A 16759-nucleotide genomic window follows, 5' to 3' on the forward strand; every position below is an offset into this window, starting at 1 on the left:
TGTTTATTTATATTTTACGGGACCTGCTGACACATTACAAACAATAACAAAATGAACAATATCCATGTACATGTATATTGTTATGTGATAAATTGCGATCCGAACATATCTGCCTACATGTATGTTGCGTTCATTGGACGATAACTGCAATTGCCGAAAGGCAGTTCATTTTAGAAATGGAAGTTGAGGTAAACATTGAGGTATGGAAGGTTGTTTCCTAATGAAGCAAACAGTTCAAATAATTAATATTCGTTATTATCCGGTCTAATGGGTAACCCATTTTACAGGCTTTTTATCCTGATTCAAGTTGTAAAAGAACAAATATTGAAAATCATTCAGACAGTAAGGGCATTATAACTGTAAACATGCTAATAAAATTCAACCCTTTGATAAATCGCATGTTTTTAACTCCGTGGGATATTCACTCCCCCCCCCTCCCGCCGGGGGACCGGGGGATGGATCGTAAAATCCAAGGATCCCCCCCCCCCCCCCCCCCCCCGCCGGGTAATATGGCATGTATGTTCAGATAACACTTCAGTGGTCGCTTACATTAATGAATTTGGGAGAAAACAACAGTGTATCCCATGTAGCTCCAAAATTATTGCACCTACAATGTACACTCGAAATTTCATAGACATGTTAGTCATATGAATAAGTGCACCTACAATTTATTTTAACAGGAGTTATTGCTCTTTAATAAGTAAGCAATGGTCTGAAGTCTTGTATGTTTTCACCTACATGTATTTGTACACCCATGAAACTTCATAGGAATGACGAGCAGCATTAAAAATTGTGCTTCTGCAAAAAATGTGTCAAATGTAGCTACAAATGTATTGCTCCTACACACATGAAACTTTTGAAATATTGTTTAGTGAATGGGCATAACTCTTGTCAGCTAAAGTGAAATGTAATAGAAATGGCAAATGCTGAGCAGCCCATGCTAACAAACATGTGGGTAGGTGGAATACTTTTGGAGCTACATATTACGTAAGATGTTTGTGACACAACTCCTATATATATATCCTCAAAACATATCTGTGAGTAAAATAAGGCATTTTTTACTGACATTTGACAACAAAGCAATACCATCCATGTCATTCATTTAGCTGATACAAAGACATTAAGTCATCTCCGTGCACTGACACAACGTGTCTCCTTAGATTTCCTTTAGTGGTGAATGAGCGGTCACATTTTCCACATGCGTATGGTCGCTCTCCAGTGTGAGTGCGCATGTGCATTTCAAGTGCAAAACCGGACTGCTGTACTTTCCCACACTTGAGACATACGTGAACAACACGGCCCTGCTGCACAAGCCCTGGAAACAAAAAATAACATGTTAGTGTCTTCTTTAGTATTTGATGGATTTAATATTTTAAACAAGTACAAAGAAGCAAACAATATGCAACTGATCTTTTGAACAACATCAAGCTTAAATAATGTCTATATAACACAGGTTCTGGAACACAAAAGTATATGCTACCAAATTGGACTGCAGAAATATATTTTGAAGTTGTGGTTCCTCACAATGTGAAACGCAATGTTTCAACAGGAATGAAGAAATAAGCAACAAAAAGCATTGGCTTTGTTGGCACCAATTATCTTACATGGGCCAAAAACAAGAAAAAATAAAAGTGAAGCAATACCAATTTATTCTAAACATCAAGTCACTTACGATTGATAATAAACAATTGTGACTGAGTAACCTAGATTATGACCAATATTGGTGCTGAGTACATTTATTTGGCAAACATTTCTACTTTCTTTGATGAGGATTGGTTAGAAATTGTGATCCCTTTTCTAAGACTTAACCTTAAGTCTTGACATAACACATTTTGCATATGTTGTATAGATACATTTTCTGACCAAGTACATGTATGCGTTTAAACATTAACTGCATTAGCTGCTTGAGCCATCATCAGATACCCCCGGTACACTACTACGCTATGCTTTGTTGTGTACCTTAGGCATTATGGCTTATCAAATCCCATAATCATGAATATTATTGAGGCACTTTCATTGGATCCACAAGGTACCAGATCCATCTTGTAGAAAAAAGTCTGGCGAAAGCCGGAATTGAACTGGGCCTTTTCAGTACAGTAGCTTAAGACAGCAGTCAAGACCACTTGGCCATGGGGGCTACAGACATTACAGTGTTATTGAAAAACATTTTATTGTAAGATTCAACTTCATTGGAACAAGATTTGTCTCCCCTTCCTCATGCATATATATGATGTAATCTAGGATATCCATAATAAAACATGACCTAGATGTCATAGAGGAACATTTTGACCAAGTCCCAAAGATTGGTATGAAAATGAGGACTGTTGTGACTATGTGCACAACTGTTCCTCAGCTAGATTAGGGCAAAAATTGGAATCATAACTATTAATAAGAAGGCCACAATGGCCCTGAATTTCTCACCTGAGATAAGTATCAGAGATGATAACAGAGCCAGATTCCCAATCCTGACATTTTTAAGGTGGTTTCACAGGGCCACTGTAGGCACTGATTGGTCTTGGGCAAAACCCCTGGTGAGGGGACAAGGGGGACAAAACCCTCAGACAGAAGCTCTCAGCATTTTAGGCTTTCCTATTGCCTTATTTGCCTTAGAATAGTGTTAAGTATTGCACCTTTCAACCTGGTAGATAAATTTATCAAGCATCTTAGTAGGAAAGGTCAACACTTTTGTCAATTTAAATTTGGGGTTTTTACCTGCAGTCACAGGCATTGGGCATGTACATGAAGATTTGGTTCAACTGTCTACTTCTCATAAAACTCATCTGGCTATGATCAAATTTTACGTACTGTAGGATATTTATTGGATTAATAATAATATACAACATAGTTTATCTATACAATATCAATATTTTAAAAGTATTTCATTAGCTTCACATTTGAATAGTTGTTTTATATATACCGTAATACATTTAAGATGTTAGTTATACTGCACATTTAAAAATGATAACAGCACATTTAAAAAGCAAACAATATTGCAATAAATATATTATCTCAAGTTTATATGTTGCCACACAACTCAAAGCAAGATCATTATTCAAGAACTAAAGGATAAAATCTAGCACATGACATTTTTCACCTCGAGCAGCTTATTTTTCAGAAGTGAAAGCACTAACATAATTGTTAAACAAAGATATCTTAATACAGGGTTCTCCCTTAAATCTGGTGTGATCCAAATGGCAAGTTTAAGATGTTTTGTTTTTCCATGCTGCCATATTTGTTTAGCTCACTCGCATTTGGTTTTGCGGAAATTACCGAGCACAGTTGTCCGGTCACACCATTTGTTGGCAATCATCTGATGCTATGTTAACCAATTATATAGCTTGTTTCCCATTAGGTAAGTATAAATATATTTCTGGATTCAAGCTTCTGGAAAACTCTTTCGTACCCAGATTGTTCAATCAGAGAGCAATTTGCTCCCTGTACACCTTCCCCCAATAGGTTAGTTACTTTAAACTTTAAGTCCATAAAAAGAACAAATACTGCCTTAAAAATGACTAATTGGAAGTATAAATTTATTCCTTTGTAATTATATATAGACAATAATTCCAATGTACAAATAAAAATGACTCGCACAATGTAGCAAGATTTGCTTCCCTGCTTATAGAGTGTATACTTTAATTATAAGATTTTAACAATTTGGATAAAAAAAATTATTTTACAATTAAACCATAAGCATCCAGTGGTAAATTTTCTCATAATTCATTGAAGTCTAGGCAGGAATTATGTTTTTGCTACATCTTATAGAGAAATAAGAATAGAAAGTCAGCCATTTTTGTTGTTGTTGTAGGTTGAGACACTTGATTGATTTTTTTTAGTCACCAAATGGCTTACTGTGAAGTTTCATTAAATTTGACCCATAAGTTTTAGAGAAGATGGGTTTTTTTAAAGCAAAAGAGGAAGTCAGCCATTTTGATGTTGTTGTTGTTGGTCAATCGAAAAGTCTTGTTGCATTTTGTAGAAGGTTACACTAGGAAGCTTCTTGTGAAGTTTCCATGAATTTGGCCATATGAGAGACTATGCCTTTAAAGCAACTGTAGATGCCGGACGTACGTACAGAATACAACAAAGACCAAACCTAATTTGCTCAGGCAAGCAAAAAATAGAATAGTTTTAATCCATAAGAACAACTCATCCTAGGATTAGTTCACCGTTGCACACAAGGTTTAGTGTCAAGAGACTTGAGACCATATGTCACAGACATTATTCACTGTATTTACTGGGAATGGTTTTCGTTTTGAATCTAGTGAAAACATAGTTTGATAGTTTTCACTTGAATAGTAAATGTGTTTGCTAGTTGTAATTTTGACTACACAGGACATACAACAACTGGTATGAGCACTCTGTGCTCAGGTGAGGTATAGTCAGCCTATCAACTAAATGAGCGTCATTTTCTCCTTGTGACTTATAATGGCACAGATATAGGTAAAAGGTCTTATTAAACTTTGTATGGAACTAATCAGGCAGCGAAGGAATGCATTTCTTAACTCAATTACCATTGTCATGTTTTTTATTTTGTATTTCTCGCTGTACGCAAACTGGATGAGTTATAAACATGATTTGCATTGAATTGGAAGTAAATGTTTTGTCTGTTTGTTTGTTTAGCTTTTGGATAATGCTTTTTTATTGTCTCTTTACAATAAAACGATTCAGTGCAAATTACTAAAACATGTTTTCAATGTGTCCATTCTTGAGAAATGCCTGAAACACACACTGCAATGGAAGACTTTCTCTCTGGTATGCACAACAACATGTTCAATGAGCTTAGACTTGGCTGCGTATAGTTTCAGGCAGAAGGGGCAGCGTTTGTTGATGGCCATGGCAGTCTCCACAATTTTCGAAGCTTCGGGGGCATGCTCTCGGTACAACTCTGCAATCTTGAGAGGATGATAATCTTCCAATTTAAACTTCAGCAGATTTGAAAGGTGTGGCCTTTGAACACCTGAAACACAAAAGACTGTCTTTAACCCCCATGTTGTCTCCACATGTGCATCACCATAATTGTTTGAGCAACATTTCTGTAACATTACTTCAACCTGTACAAAAAACTTCTAATCCATAACACAAGGGTCTAGGAATAGTTTTATCAACATTCCATTATACTCTAGGAGAAGTAAATAATCTAATGGTCACTTTTTCATATGTATTGTTTTTTTTATGTCCTACTAATTCCCAAATGAGATCAATTATATTGACCAATCTTAAGAAAAAAAATCCAAACACACATGGTCATCAATGTAGGACAGTAACTGTTATCCAAACTGCATTAAATATAATACTCACAATGTTCAGGGGTTTGGTATAACTCTACAATTACCAAAACATCGCTATCCAATATTGCTTTCACAATATTAGATTTATACCTGGCAACATATGTACTAAGTTATAATTTACATATATATCAAATGTTAGTTGATGGCTAAAGCTATTGCAACTGCCAAAAAGTCTATAACAATACCTCGGCTTTTTCTTTGAAAAATACACTGGTTCTTGTGTGCTGCACAACTATCTATATACCAAGTTTTGTTTCAATCCAATCAGTAGTTTTTAAGTTATTCTCCAGACAAGGGCGTGCAAGCACAAATTTTGAAAAAATGGTTAACAGGAGATAACTTAATAAATATGCATGATAGGATTATGGTTCTTGTGCACTGCACTTCCTCTCATTGCCATCTGTCTATATACTAAGTTTAATTTCAATCCCAGCAGTAATTTAAGTTATTCTCCTAACAAGTGTGATGGACGGACGATGCAGCGTCTTTATGCTAAAAATTGAAAGATGTATTGATCTTTATATTAAAGACATCTTTCAAAAAGATTTGCAAATACATCCTGGATATATAAAGAACTGAACACATGGTACGAATCGTTAAGTTTAAACACTTTATTTTTTATTAGCTACGATATTTAATGAACAGAGTTGAATATGAAAGACAATAGAAACATACATTTATGATCATTATATACAAGCAGAATTCTGTTTTTATCTTATTTCAAACTTATATACATTAAAAATTCTAAAGTACATTTTAAACATAAAGTTGTCGACCATCAAACACATTGTGACAAGCAATGTTGTTTGAAAGAGAGCCATTCTGTCAGAATTTTTTAGGAAGATTAACATTTAAACCATCACAGGAGTTATACGGTTCCTGAATTATAGCATATTTGAAAGGGGGTGCAATTTCAAGGCAAGTTATTAAGTTATTGGCAACTGCTGAAGATTGCATTTTGTTTTTATTAGCTTGTCATGACAACCTTGACAAATGTATATCTTTCCATCTATTGACTTGTTCTGAGCAAGTATGGAAAGTTGATACTTAATATCTTTAATAGTTAAGTAATTAACAAAACCCTAAAAATTGTCAATCTCAAGTGAACAAAGGGCCATAAATCTGACAATATTTAAGTATTAGTTACATAACTTGCCAAAAAGAAAGTATAAATATGAGATCTTGAATGGCTCAGAAGTTTGGGGTTGTTTTTTTTGTTAAATTTGGACGGACAGTCAGACAGAGAGACAGACGAGTTGATAAGGCATTCGCAAACTCTTGTATCTGGCCATCTGCAGGTCAAAGGTGATCTATCTGGCCATCCACAAGCAAAAGTGAACTATCTGGCCATATACGGGACACAGGTGACCTATCTGGCCATCCACTAGTCAAAGAGGAAATATCTGGCCATCCACTGGACAAAGGTGACCTATCTAACCATCCACTGGACAAAGGTGACCTATCTAACCATCCATTGGACAAAGGTGACCTATCTGGCCATCCACTGGACAAAGGTGACCTATCTAACCATCCATTGGACAAAGGTGACCTATCTAACCATCCATTGGACAAAATTGAACTATCTGGCCATCTACTGGACAAAGGTGACCTATCTGGACATTCAAGGGTTTAAGATGACCTATCTGTGATCCACTGGTCAAAGGTGACCTTTCTAACCATCCACTGGACAGAGGTGACCTATCTGGCCATCCACTGGACAAAGGTGACCTATCTAACCATCCATTGGACAAAGGTAACCTATCTGGCCATCCACTGGACTAAGGTGACCTATCTAACCATCCATTGGACAAAGGTAACCTATCTGGCCATCCACTGGACAAAGGTGACCTATCTAACCATCCATTGGACAAAGGTAACCTATCTGGCCATCCACTGGACAAAGGTGACCTATCTAACCATCCATTGGACAAAGGTAACCTATCTGGCCATCCACTAGTCAAAGAGGAAATATCTGGCCATCCACTGGACAAAGGTGACCTATCTAACCATCCATTGGACAAAGGTGACCTATCTGGCCATCCACTGGACAAAGGTGACCTATCTAACCATCCATTGGACAAAATTGAACTATCTGGCCATCTACTGGACAAAGGTGACCTATCTGGCCATCCACTGGACAAAGGTGACCTATCTAACCATCCATTGGACAAAGGTGACCTATCTGGCCATCCACTGGACAAAGGTGACCTATCTAACCATCCATTGGACAAAATTGAACTATCTGGCCATCTACTGGACAAAGGTGACCTATCTGGCCATCCACTGGACAAAGGTGACCTATCTAACCATCCATTGGACAAAGGTGACCTATCTAACCATCCATTGGACAAAAGTAACCTATCTGGCCATCCACTGGTCAAAGGTGACCTATCTGGACATTCAAGGGTTTAAGATGACCTATCTGTGATCCACTGGTCAAAGGTGACCTTTCTAACCATCCACTGGACAAAGGTGACCTATCTGGCCAACTACTGGACAAAGCTGACCTATCTAACCATCCATTGGACAAAGGTAACCTATCTGGCCGTCCACTGGCCAAAGGTGACCTTTCTAACCATCCATTGGACAAAGGTAACCTATCTGGCAATCCACTGGTCAAAGGTGACTTATCTGGCCATCCACTGGACAAAGGTGACCTATCTGGCCATCCACTGGACAAAGGTGACCTACCTTGCCATCCATTGGACAAAGGTGACCTACCTTGCCATCCATTGGACAAAGGTGACCTATCTGGCAATCCACTGGTCAAAGGTGACCTATCTGGCCATCCACTGGCCAAGTGACCTATCTCGATATTCACTGGTCATAGGTGACCTATCTGACGATACACTGGTCAAAGGTGAAATATTTGGCCATCCACTGGACAAAGGTGACCTATCTGGACATTCACGGGTCAAAGGTGAAATATTTTGCCATCCACTTGTCAAACATGACCTATCTGGCCATCCACTGGTCAAAGGTGACCCATCTAGCCATTCACCGGTCAAAGGCAACCAATCTTGACTGTTGCATGGCCATCGTTTTATTCCATAGTTACTGTGCAGACAAATATTTTACAAATATGATGTCTGTGACCTTGACAAGTGTATTTCAGTGCTAACTCTGTAAGCCAGTAGATCAGATACATTTTCACTTCATCAGATATAATTATTTTGTACAACCCCTTTAATATGGAACCATGACTTCATGACATGAGAAATAAATTTTGCAAATAAGATGCGTCACCTGTCAGAAGCGCTCATCATTTTTCTTGAAAAGTTCACCTTTGACCTTAGGTGTCATCTACTGACCAAGATCAATGTGCATACCAAGTTTGAAGACTCTATAACAAGTCATTCTACAGTTATTGATTAAAAATAAAAGTGTGACAAAGCAATCCCAATGTGTCAGACACAGTGCAAAAATAGCTGAATTTATTACCCTTATTTACACATATAAATATATATTATATATATAATATATTAAATGCATAATATTAAACTGTTCACAATTTTTTTAATCTAAATGAATCTAGAAAAATATGCCCATGCAGTCATTAAATGTATCACTTTCTATTTAATATCTAACCAGTCTGTTGTTTACATAAGACATCCTTGCATCCTATTCGAATATGTCTCTTAAGCATTTCTTTACGTAGAAAGCTTTGTCCACATTGGCCACATACAAAAGGACGCTCCTTTGTGTGAACAATAACATGTTCCAACAGTCTCGACTTCCAATTGAATGTCCTGTCACAGTACATGCATGGCAGTTCATGGTTCTCGGTGTATTTCGTCTCATTGACAACTGCACACGCTATGGGGGCGTTGCTTTCGAAGAATGGAGAGCTCCCAATGCCGTCTCGTTGCCGTATCCTTTGATTTCCTATTTTTTCAAAGAGACTTCTGAAAGGACCTGAAACATACAGATACTTCATAGAGAACATTTTTTCATATCAAACCCTGTAAACAGATCATATTCGATATCAAACTATCACAAGACATGCAAATAAAACAGATATGGTGTAGTGCAGTCGACATTAACTGTTCTAAAATGCACTTAGGTATGCATAACAAATTTATCAGTATATTTACCATAATACAACAAATAACATATGTATGAAACAATGATGAATTATAATACAACAAATAACATATGTATGAAACAATGATGAATTACAATCAAACTAATACCTACACTAACAGGAAAACAAGAGCACTGCATGGGAATGGTAACGCTTGTATGTTGTTTTTGTCTAACACTGGCATAACTGTACAGTTATTGAAATCAGTTATGGACATTGCTTAACATATTCATTTAGTACCTGGCAACATGTGTACCAAGGTTCATTTAAAAAATGAAGGGGTTCTAATAGTTAAATATTTTCAATCCTGAAAAAAGATCCTCGAGTCCAAGTATGAGGGGATTCATGCCCTAAACAGGTTTAAAGGGCTTACTGTTTCTCATGCAAATGTCCCAGCCAAACATAATCTCAACAACTGTATAATAAAGTTGAATGCTCTCAGTCCTGAATTCATGATTGATCCAGAACTTTAGAACCCCGATATCTTCATTGTTGTGAACATGAATCAAGTTTGTCCATGTTGTTTTATAAACTGGGGGAGGGACATAACTTGACAATTAATAAATTCAGTCATCAGCCTTTCTATACATGAACATACTTATAAGAACACAAAAAACAAACTTGGGAGTATAAACAGATCTCATTATGTGTTCTTTATCTTGCATTTATGGTAAAATTCTCCCATCACAACTTTCATGTTGTGTCAGTCCCGAGTTGCATGTGTAGCGTGAGTTTGTGGTTTAGCATGTGGCCTTTTTGGGTAAAGTTCTTTCCACATATGTCACAGTGGAACGGTCGCTCTCCTGTGTGAACCCTGGTGTGTGTGGCTAGGGCAGCACCCGACTGGAGCACTTTGCCACATGTGGAACACTTGTGTAGATTTATTGGATATCTGATACCAGCAGCTGTGCATACAGTCTGTACTCCTGGAAGAAATTAAAATTAGTGCTTTACTTACTTCCTTATATATATATTTTCTATTCAACACAACATACATGTGCAGATAAGTACAAAACAAAATTAAAGACTAGGTAAAATATATTTTCTAAATATCAATATTATAAAATGAAGAGTCAAATATAACTATCAACAAGTTGCCGAGTATTGTTAGCAATACAGATGGTCCCAAACTGGTTTTGTTGCCGCTGTGAGTAATAATATATTCAAAATGATTTGCATAATTTCCATATTTGCCCCTTCTTATAGCTTGTACATAAAGTTTCATATACCTAGCTTACAGACTTTTTGTGTTACCACAGAATCCATTTCCCTTTCCAGATGGACAGAGACATTGACATGTAGATTCTAATTCCTAACACACCTCTCTCCACATACAAAATTCCAACAGAGTAGCTTTTATACTATTTCAGTTATATTTCAGTTATACTAAGGTCCAGTCAAAAAGAATTTAGTTCCAGAAACCAACAACTAAGTAATTTTGTATACCCCGGTACTTCTTGAAGTTAATGCAGCATCCATTTTCCCTGCACAAATAGTGAAACTAGGGTACAGGTTAGAAATAGTGACTTCAGTTGCACAATCTAACTTTATTCAATGCTATCACTATGTAATTGATCACTGTAATGCCATCACTTGACATCACTGTGGTGGGTCACATTAATCTAACACTACAACTGAAAGTCACTGACAAGACTACTACAAATCACTCAACGAAGTAACAGATGCTATCATAATTACTGGCAATGCTATCAGAATCACCCAATAGCAATACAATGAGAAGTCACTTGCAATGCTATCAGAAATACCTGCCAATGATATCAGAAGTCAATAGCAACAATATGAAGTCACTGGCAATTTTATGAGAAGTCAATGGCAATGCTGTCTGAAGTCAATGGCAATGCTATCTGAAGTCAATAGCAATGCTATAGGAAGTCAATGGCAATTATGCCTGAAGTCAAGCAATGCTAGAGGAAATCAATAGCAATGCTGCCTGAAGTCAATGGCAATGCTGCCTAAAGTCAATTGGCAATGCTGCCTGAAGTCAATGGCAATGCAGCCTGAAGTCAATAGCAATGCTGCCTGAAGTCAATAGCAATGATATAGGAAGTCAATAGCAATGCTGTCTGAAGTCAATAGCAATGCTATAGGAAATCAATGGCAATGCTGCCTGAAGTCAAAAGCAATGCTATAGGAAATCAATAGCAATGCTGCCTTATGTCAATGGCAATACTGCCTGAAGTCAATAGCAAGGCTATCGGAAGTCAATAGCAAGGCTATCGGAAGTCAATGGCAATGCTGCCTAAAGTCAATAGCAATGCCAGAGGAAGTTAATGGCAATGCTGCCTGAGGTCAATAGCAATGCTAGAGGAAGTCAATAGCAATGCTGCCTGAAGTCAATAGCAGGAAGTCACTGCAGTCAGCAGTAGTTATAAAAGCCACATTAACAATTAACAATATGACACCATTAGAGAACGATGATAATCTTTCCTATGTATCAATCATATTGGTAATCAGAGGTCACTGATGATATCTACCATAAGTATGTCCATCATATTGCTGATCCGTGGTCTTTGATGATATCTGGCATACTTATGTCTGTTATATTTGTGATCGGAGGTCTTTGTTGATATCTCCTATATGTATGACTGTCATATTGGCCATAAAGGACAGTCACTGACAACATCAATTACACATATGCCGGTATAAGTGGCGATGTGGGTTAGTTGCTGACAATGTCCTTTACATGTGTAACCATATGTGTCTTCATGTTGTTTTTCTGTGAGAATGCCTTCCCACATATGTGACACCTGAATGGTTTCTCTCCTGTGTGCCATCTCATGTGCATCTTGAGGCCCCAAGTACTCTGGAATGTCTTCTGGCACAGGTTGCAGAACCGCCCTTGTACATTACTGCTGCCATCAACTGAAATATACATACCAGCCTGTGTTTAAAAAATATGTTTTTTTCTCTTGAATGCTTTCAAAAATGGTAAATAATAAAGCTTTGTGTTGAAAAGCAAGCAGATACATTACTCTGAAAACCACATTCAAAATAAATCCTTTTTTTCAACATATTTATTTACAGAAATGTACACACATGTTTTTAATGTGATATCCATAAAGACTTATAACATATTTCAAGTATACACAGTAAGCATAGATCTAATTGAACAGAAAACTTGGACCAAAACTAACATTTTAAATGACAACTAGAAATGTCCTATTAAAAGTGCATGCCCTAATCCATCCCGGGTCTTTTCGTTGGTCTCTTTTCCGATCACCTTAACAATGATTACCTAAATTCTAAACTAAAAACATGCAATTTGTTTACATTGGCTGCCATTTTCGAGCACCTGCTGAGAAGGCTGACGTTGTGCTTATATGTCATGCTTATTCGGTAAAACCATACCCTATTATATACAATGACAGGCGCGATAATGAGAAAGTCATGTGATGCATTGTCAGACTGAATAACAGGAAACAACTATTCAAAGTATTATTGGTCTTAACACCAAACTCTAGTAGATAAGGAATAAATTTGAGTCAGATTTATATTTAAAAGAGATAAAAAGTTCAACCTATTTTCTGCATTATTATTGTATAAGTCTAAGCTTTTTTTCTCTTATAAAATGAAACACAGTCACTCCTTAATCTTGCCGAATGTTGCATATTGATATATTGAAGCCATGTGTTCAGTGGACCATTCTAGTTATATATGCACCAGGGTGTAGATACAGCTACAATGTAGCGGATATTGATCGCTGTGTAGTCAATCTTTCAAATTTTTACATTAGCTTATTCTCAGTCGGTACTCATTAATATATGTCATTTCTTAACTTAGGTCAATTTCCTAAAAACATTGTCAAATTAAAAGGAAAGTATGTGGAGTTCTTTTACATAAAAATACTTATTTTGAATCAAATCTATGAAAATAATGTATTTTGGATAATATGAAGCGATTATATCATTTGATAAGTGAGATACTAAACTTAGGTAAATGACTTCAGTTTGGAAATGAAGGAAATGACATAAGATGTTTTATGAAAACAGCCCCTGTACTCTGCTGCAAAAGCCAAACTTATTTTAAAAATGTTGTAATTTTGTATATATGGTATTCACATTGACATTAATTTTATCAGTAGTACATTAGGTACATCACAAAAATAATTCAAAAGTACAAATTATATTTAAGGGCATATAACCAAGATAAAATGGCCGCAGATCACGAAAATTATGAAAAGCACTACTATCCATCAAGTGGCAATGTCCCAAGTATCAGAGTGACATCTGTGAAATGTGAGTATTTCACCCCACAACCTTGCAACAGACTGACGAATGGTATAGCGACCCCAATAAACAAGAGGCCCAAGAGGTCCTATGCTCTACTGGCATGGCTCTTGTGGTCATTTTCAATCGAGAGTATATACGTTAAGTAATAGGCAACAAATATATAGTTCACTATTTGTGTTTGGTTTAGCTGAAAACGCTGCACATTCAATTTTTGAGGACAGAAAGTGTTGTAAGCAGATTAGTTGCATTAATTATTTTAATATGTGCCAAGTAAAGGTAATCTGAGGGTAATAAATATTTGCTTTCAAAACTGTACTCATGGTCAAAATTTCATTTTTGTAACTTTAAAAATAAAAAAGTTGGTTAAAAGGTCAAAGTCAAGGACATCCAAGGACAACATTGATGCTCGCTTGCAAAACTGTATACATGTACATGGTCAAATTTCAGTGCTGTAGCTTTAAAAATCAAAAAGTAAGTTAAAAGGGGTGGGGCTAGCTTTTGCCCAAGGGGGTAAAATTCAAATGTTTTGCTAGACGGTCATCATATGATGCTCCACAATAAATATCAAAGGTATGGGCCTTGTGGTTTGAAACAAGAAGATTTTGAAAATATTTCTTTAATAAGTCTCTATGAAACTTGTGACCCAAGGGGCAGTGCCAGTTTTGACCCAAGGGGCACAATTTGAACAGCCATGGTAGTGGACCGCTAAATTAAGACTTGTTCAAAATAGCAAGGATCTGCATAACTGTTTCAGCAAAAAGGTTTTTAACATTTAACAATTAAGTGTCAACATTTATGTGAGTGACCATATGTGCTTTCATATTTCCCTTCTGTGCAAAGGCTTTTCCACACACATTACACTTGTATGGTTTCTCTCCTGTGTGACACCGAATGTGCATCTGGAGCGCTGACGAACCCTTGAACACTTTATTGCAGATATGACACACCTTCGCCCAACTAGCTGCTGTCATATGCTCACCTGTAAATGATAGGAGATAATCATTAAATCAATTGTTTTAGATTCTTTTAAAATGCATTTATTTTCATTCGAGGTTTTATTATAGAATTACAACCATTCAAGTAGGGTTCAAAAAGAAAAATACAACATAGCTGTACTTTGTTTTTATTGCTATCATTATGCAAACAACAATGAAATACAGCCGGCAAATCTATCCTAATCCAGTGTGGAACATTTTACAATGACATGGGATTAACATCATTGAACAGTAAACATTTTCATCATGTACTAAGCAACAAGCTTACTAAAACTTAATAATTAAAAATAATTCTTATCATAGCTTTTTATGAAAATATTACAAAGCAGCTTAGCACAGTTACAACAGCTTACTGTTACAATTACAACAGCTTACTGTTACAATAAAATACCAGTAATAGTATTCAACAACATCAACTTTTTAGTGTATCAAATCTGTAAAAGTAACTCTATATCTATGCTTCACAAAGTTACAATATCTCAACATTGGCACTCCTCAGCCAGGACAAAATTATGCTCATTCAGGGTACGTATTTAATTGCTCTAAGGGTCAGATAACCCATATTTTTCTACTTAAATTTCATTATATTCTTTACATAAACTTAAGTTGTTTTTCTATAATTTACAACATTTGGAATATATTCAAAGAGCATAAGCTTGCAGGAGGCAGTATCCGGCAATAGGCTGCAATAGCTACTTTCTTCTTCCAGAGATTGTTAACATTGCAATGGTAAAATTTATAATTGGACTCTAAATAATATTAAACTTTTATAAAATCTGCAAAATAATTCTAATGTGGGGCATAGTCATGTTAGTTTGACTGCAAATCTGTAATGGTGTATTTGCATAGCTATTTATAGCACTTAGATTTCCCAAAACCCTTTTAATCAGTATTGTATAAATGTTTTTTTTAACAATCTCCAGCAAAAGTATTTTATTTAATCGCTTATTTCAAAACGTACAATAGCAACAGTGATGTCCACATCCTAAATACAAATTTGAACTTAAAATGATGATCTTGCTGTTCAAAGTAGACTGTTAAAACACATGCTTGCCTTTTTGGATTGGTTTCGGTTAGGTTCCTCACAAGGTAATAAGTTGGGGGGTTTTTCATCAAAATACGCTATAATCATCTCATTTTCACTATGAATGAGTGTATTTGAGCTGAAGTTGTAAAAGCAGTCTAATCAGAACGACACAAAAAACATTTATCGGATGTAATGTTAGAAATACTGGATATTTCTACTCACTTGAGGCAAATACGGTCTTATTTGATTGCCCTTGTGCTACAATTCGATGCAATCTTCATGACGTTAAAATGTTTAATGATAGAAAATCATAATTATGACCATTATTCCTAGTGTGAGTATTTTTTCTGTCAATACCTGTTCTAATGAGAAACTTCAAAAACCTGTCAAATCTGCCAGTCAATGCGCTTCAAAAAAGTTTCAAAATGGTTAGGAAAACCTCCTGCTATTGGTTATACTCTTTCTGACTTTAGCTCAGCTAACAACTCCATTAAACAATAAATCAGGTCTTTGTATGCATGTACTACAAATTCTCATTTAAAATCCCTCAATACCCTTCTCCAAGGCTTCTGGTATGTTAGAGTTTTTTGTTTGTCTTGAAATGTGTGGCCATGTGATGCTTCATGTTGCCCTTCTGTGTAAACCCCTTGCAGCACAACTCACAGGTGAACGGTTTCTCGCCCGTGTGTACGCGAACATGCATGTCACACGCACTGATGCTGGGAAACCTCTTATGACAGTATGGGCATTTCATGCAGCCCAGGCTGCTCCTAGAAGACGTGTTCTCCTCAATCACGCTCACGAAGACGGGCTCCGAACTGTCATCAGTTACCGCTTCGATAAGAACTGCAAAAGAATGACCAAGTTTCATTAAATACTTGTTGAAGCTCCCAACATGATTGCATACATACCTCACAACACAGCATGCATAAAATATTTTCACATACACATGCAAATGATTCCTGAAGTCTTGCTTAAATTATGTACTTGTTCAAAATGATGAAGGATTTTTTCTTGCATACCGGACGTGTGTTTCCGGTCATGTGACCAGTGCTGGAAAAACTTGTCTTACACCCCCCATGTAAGATGAGTCACGCGCAACAACGCGCCACTTT

At 36.4% G+C, this 16759-nt stretch overlaps 1 protein-coding gene across 14 annotated transcripts in view; it reads right to left on the minus strand.

Moving 5' to 3' along the window:
• The window catches only part of LOC128205975 (zinc finger protein with KRAB and SCAN domains 7-like), a 119882-nt gene that overhangs the window by 32210 nt on the left and 70913 nt on the right, over positions 1 to 16759 (minus strand). Inside the window, exons 5-7 of one of the 14 annotated variants that reach the window (XR_008256360.1) lie at positions 14429 to 14601; positions 11868 to 12255; positions 10162 to 10298 (exon numbers count right to left, since the gene is read on the minus strand). The exons of 3 other annotated variants lie outside the window; for them this stretch is intronic. Coding sequence is in view for 8 of the 11 variants with exons in the window: in XM_052908080.1 (XP_052764040.1) it covers positions 8872 to 9203 (332 nt within the window). In the remaining 3 variants the exon portion in view is untranslated. 10 more of the 14 variants (XR_008256361.1, XM_052908084.1, XM_052908088.1 and 7 more) reach the window with 10 other exon arrangements.

The sequence above is a fragment of the Mya arenaria genome, chromosome 10, assembly GCF_026914265.1.
Source record: "Mya arenaria isolate MELC-2E11 chromosome 10, ASM2691426v1".
Taxonomy (NCBI): domain Eukaryota; kingdom Metazoa; phylum Mollusca; class Bivalvia; order Myida; family Myidae; genus Mya; species Mya arenaria.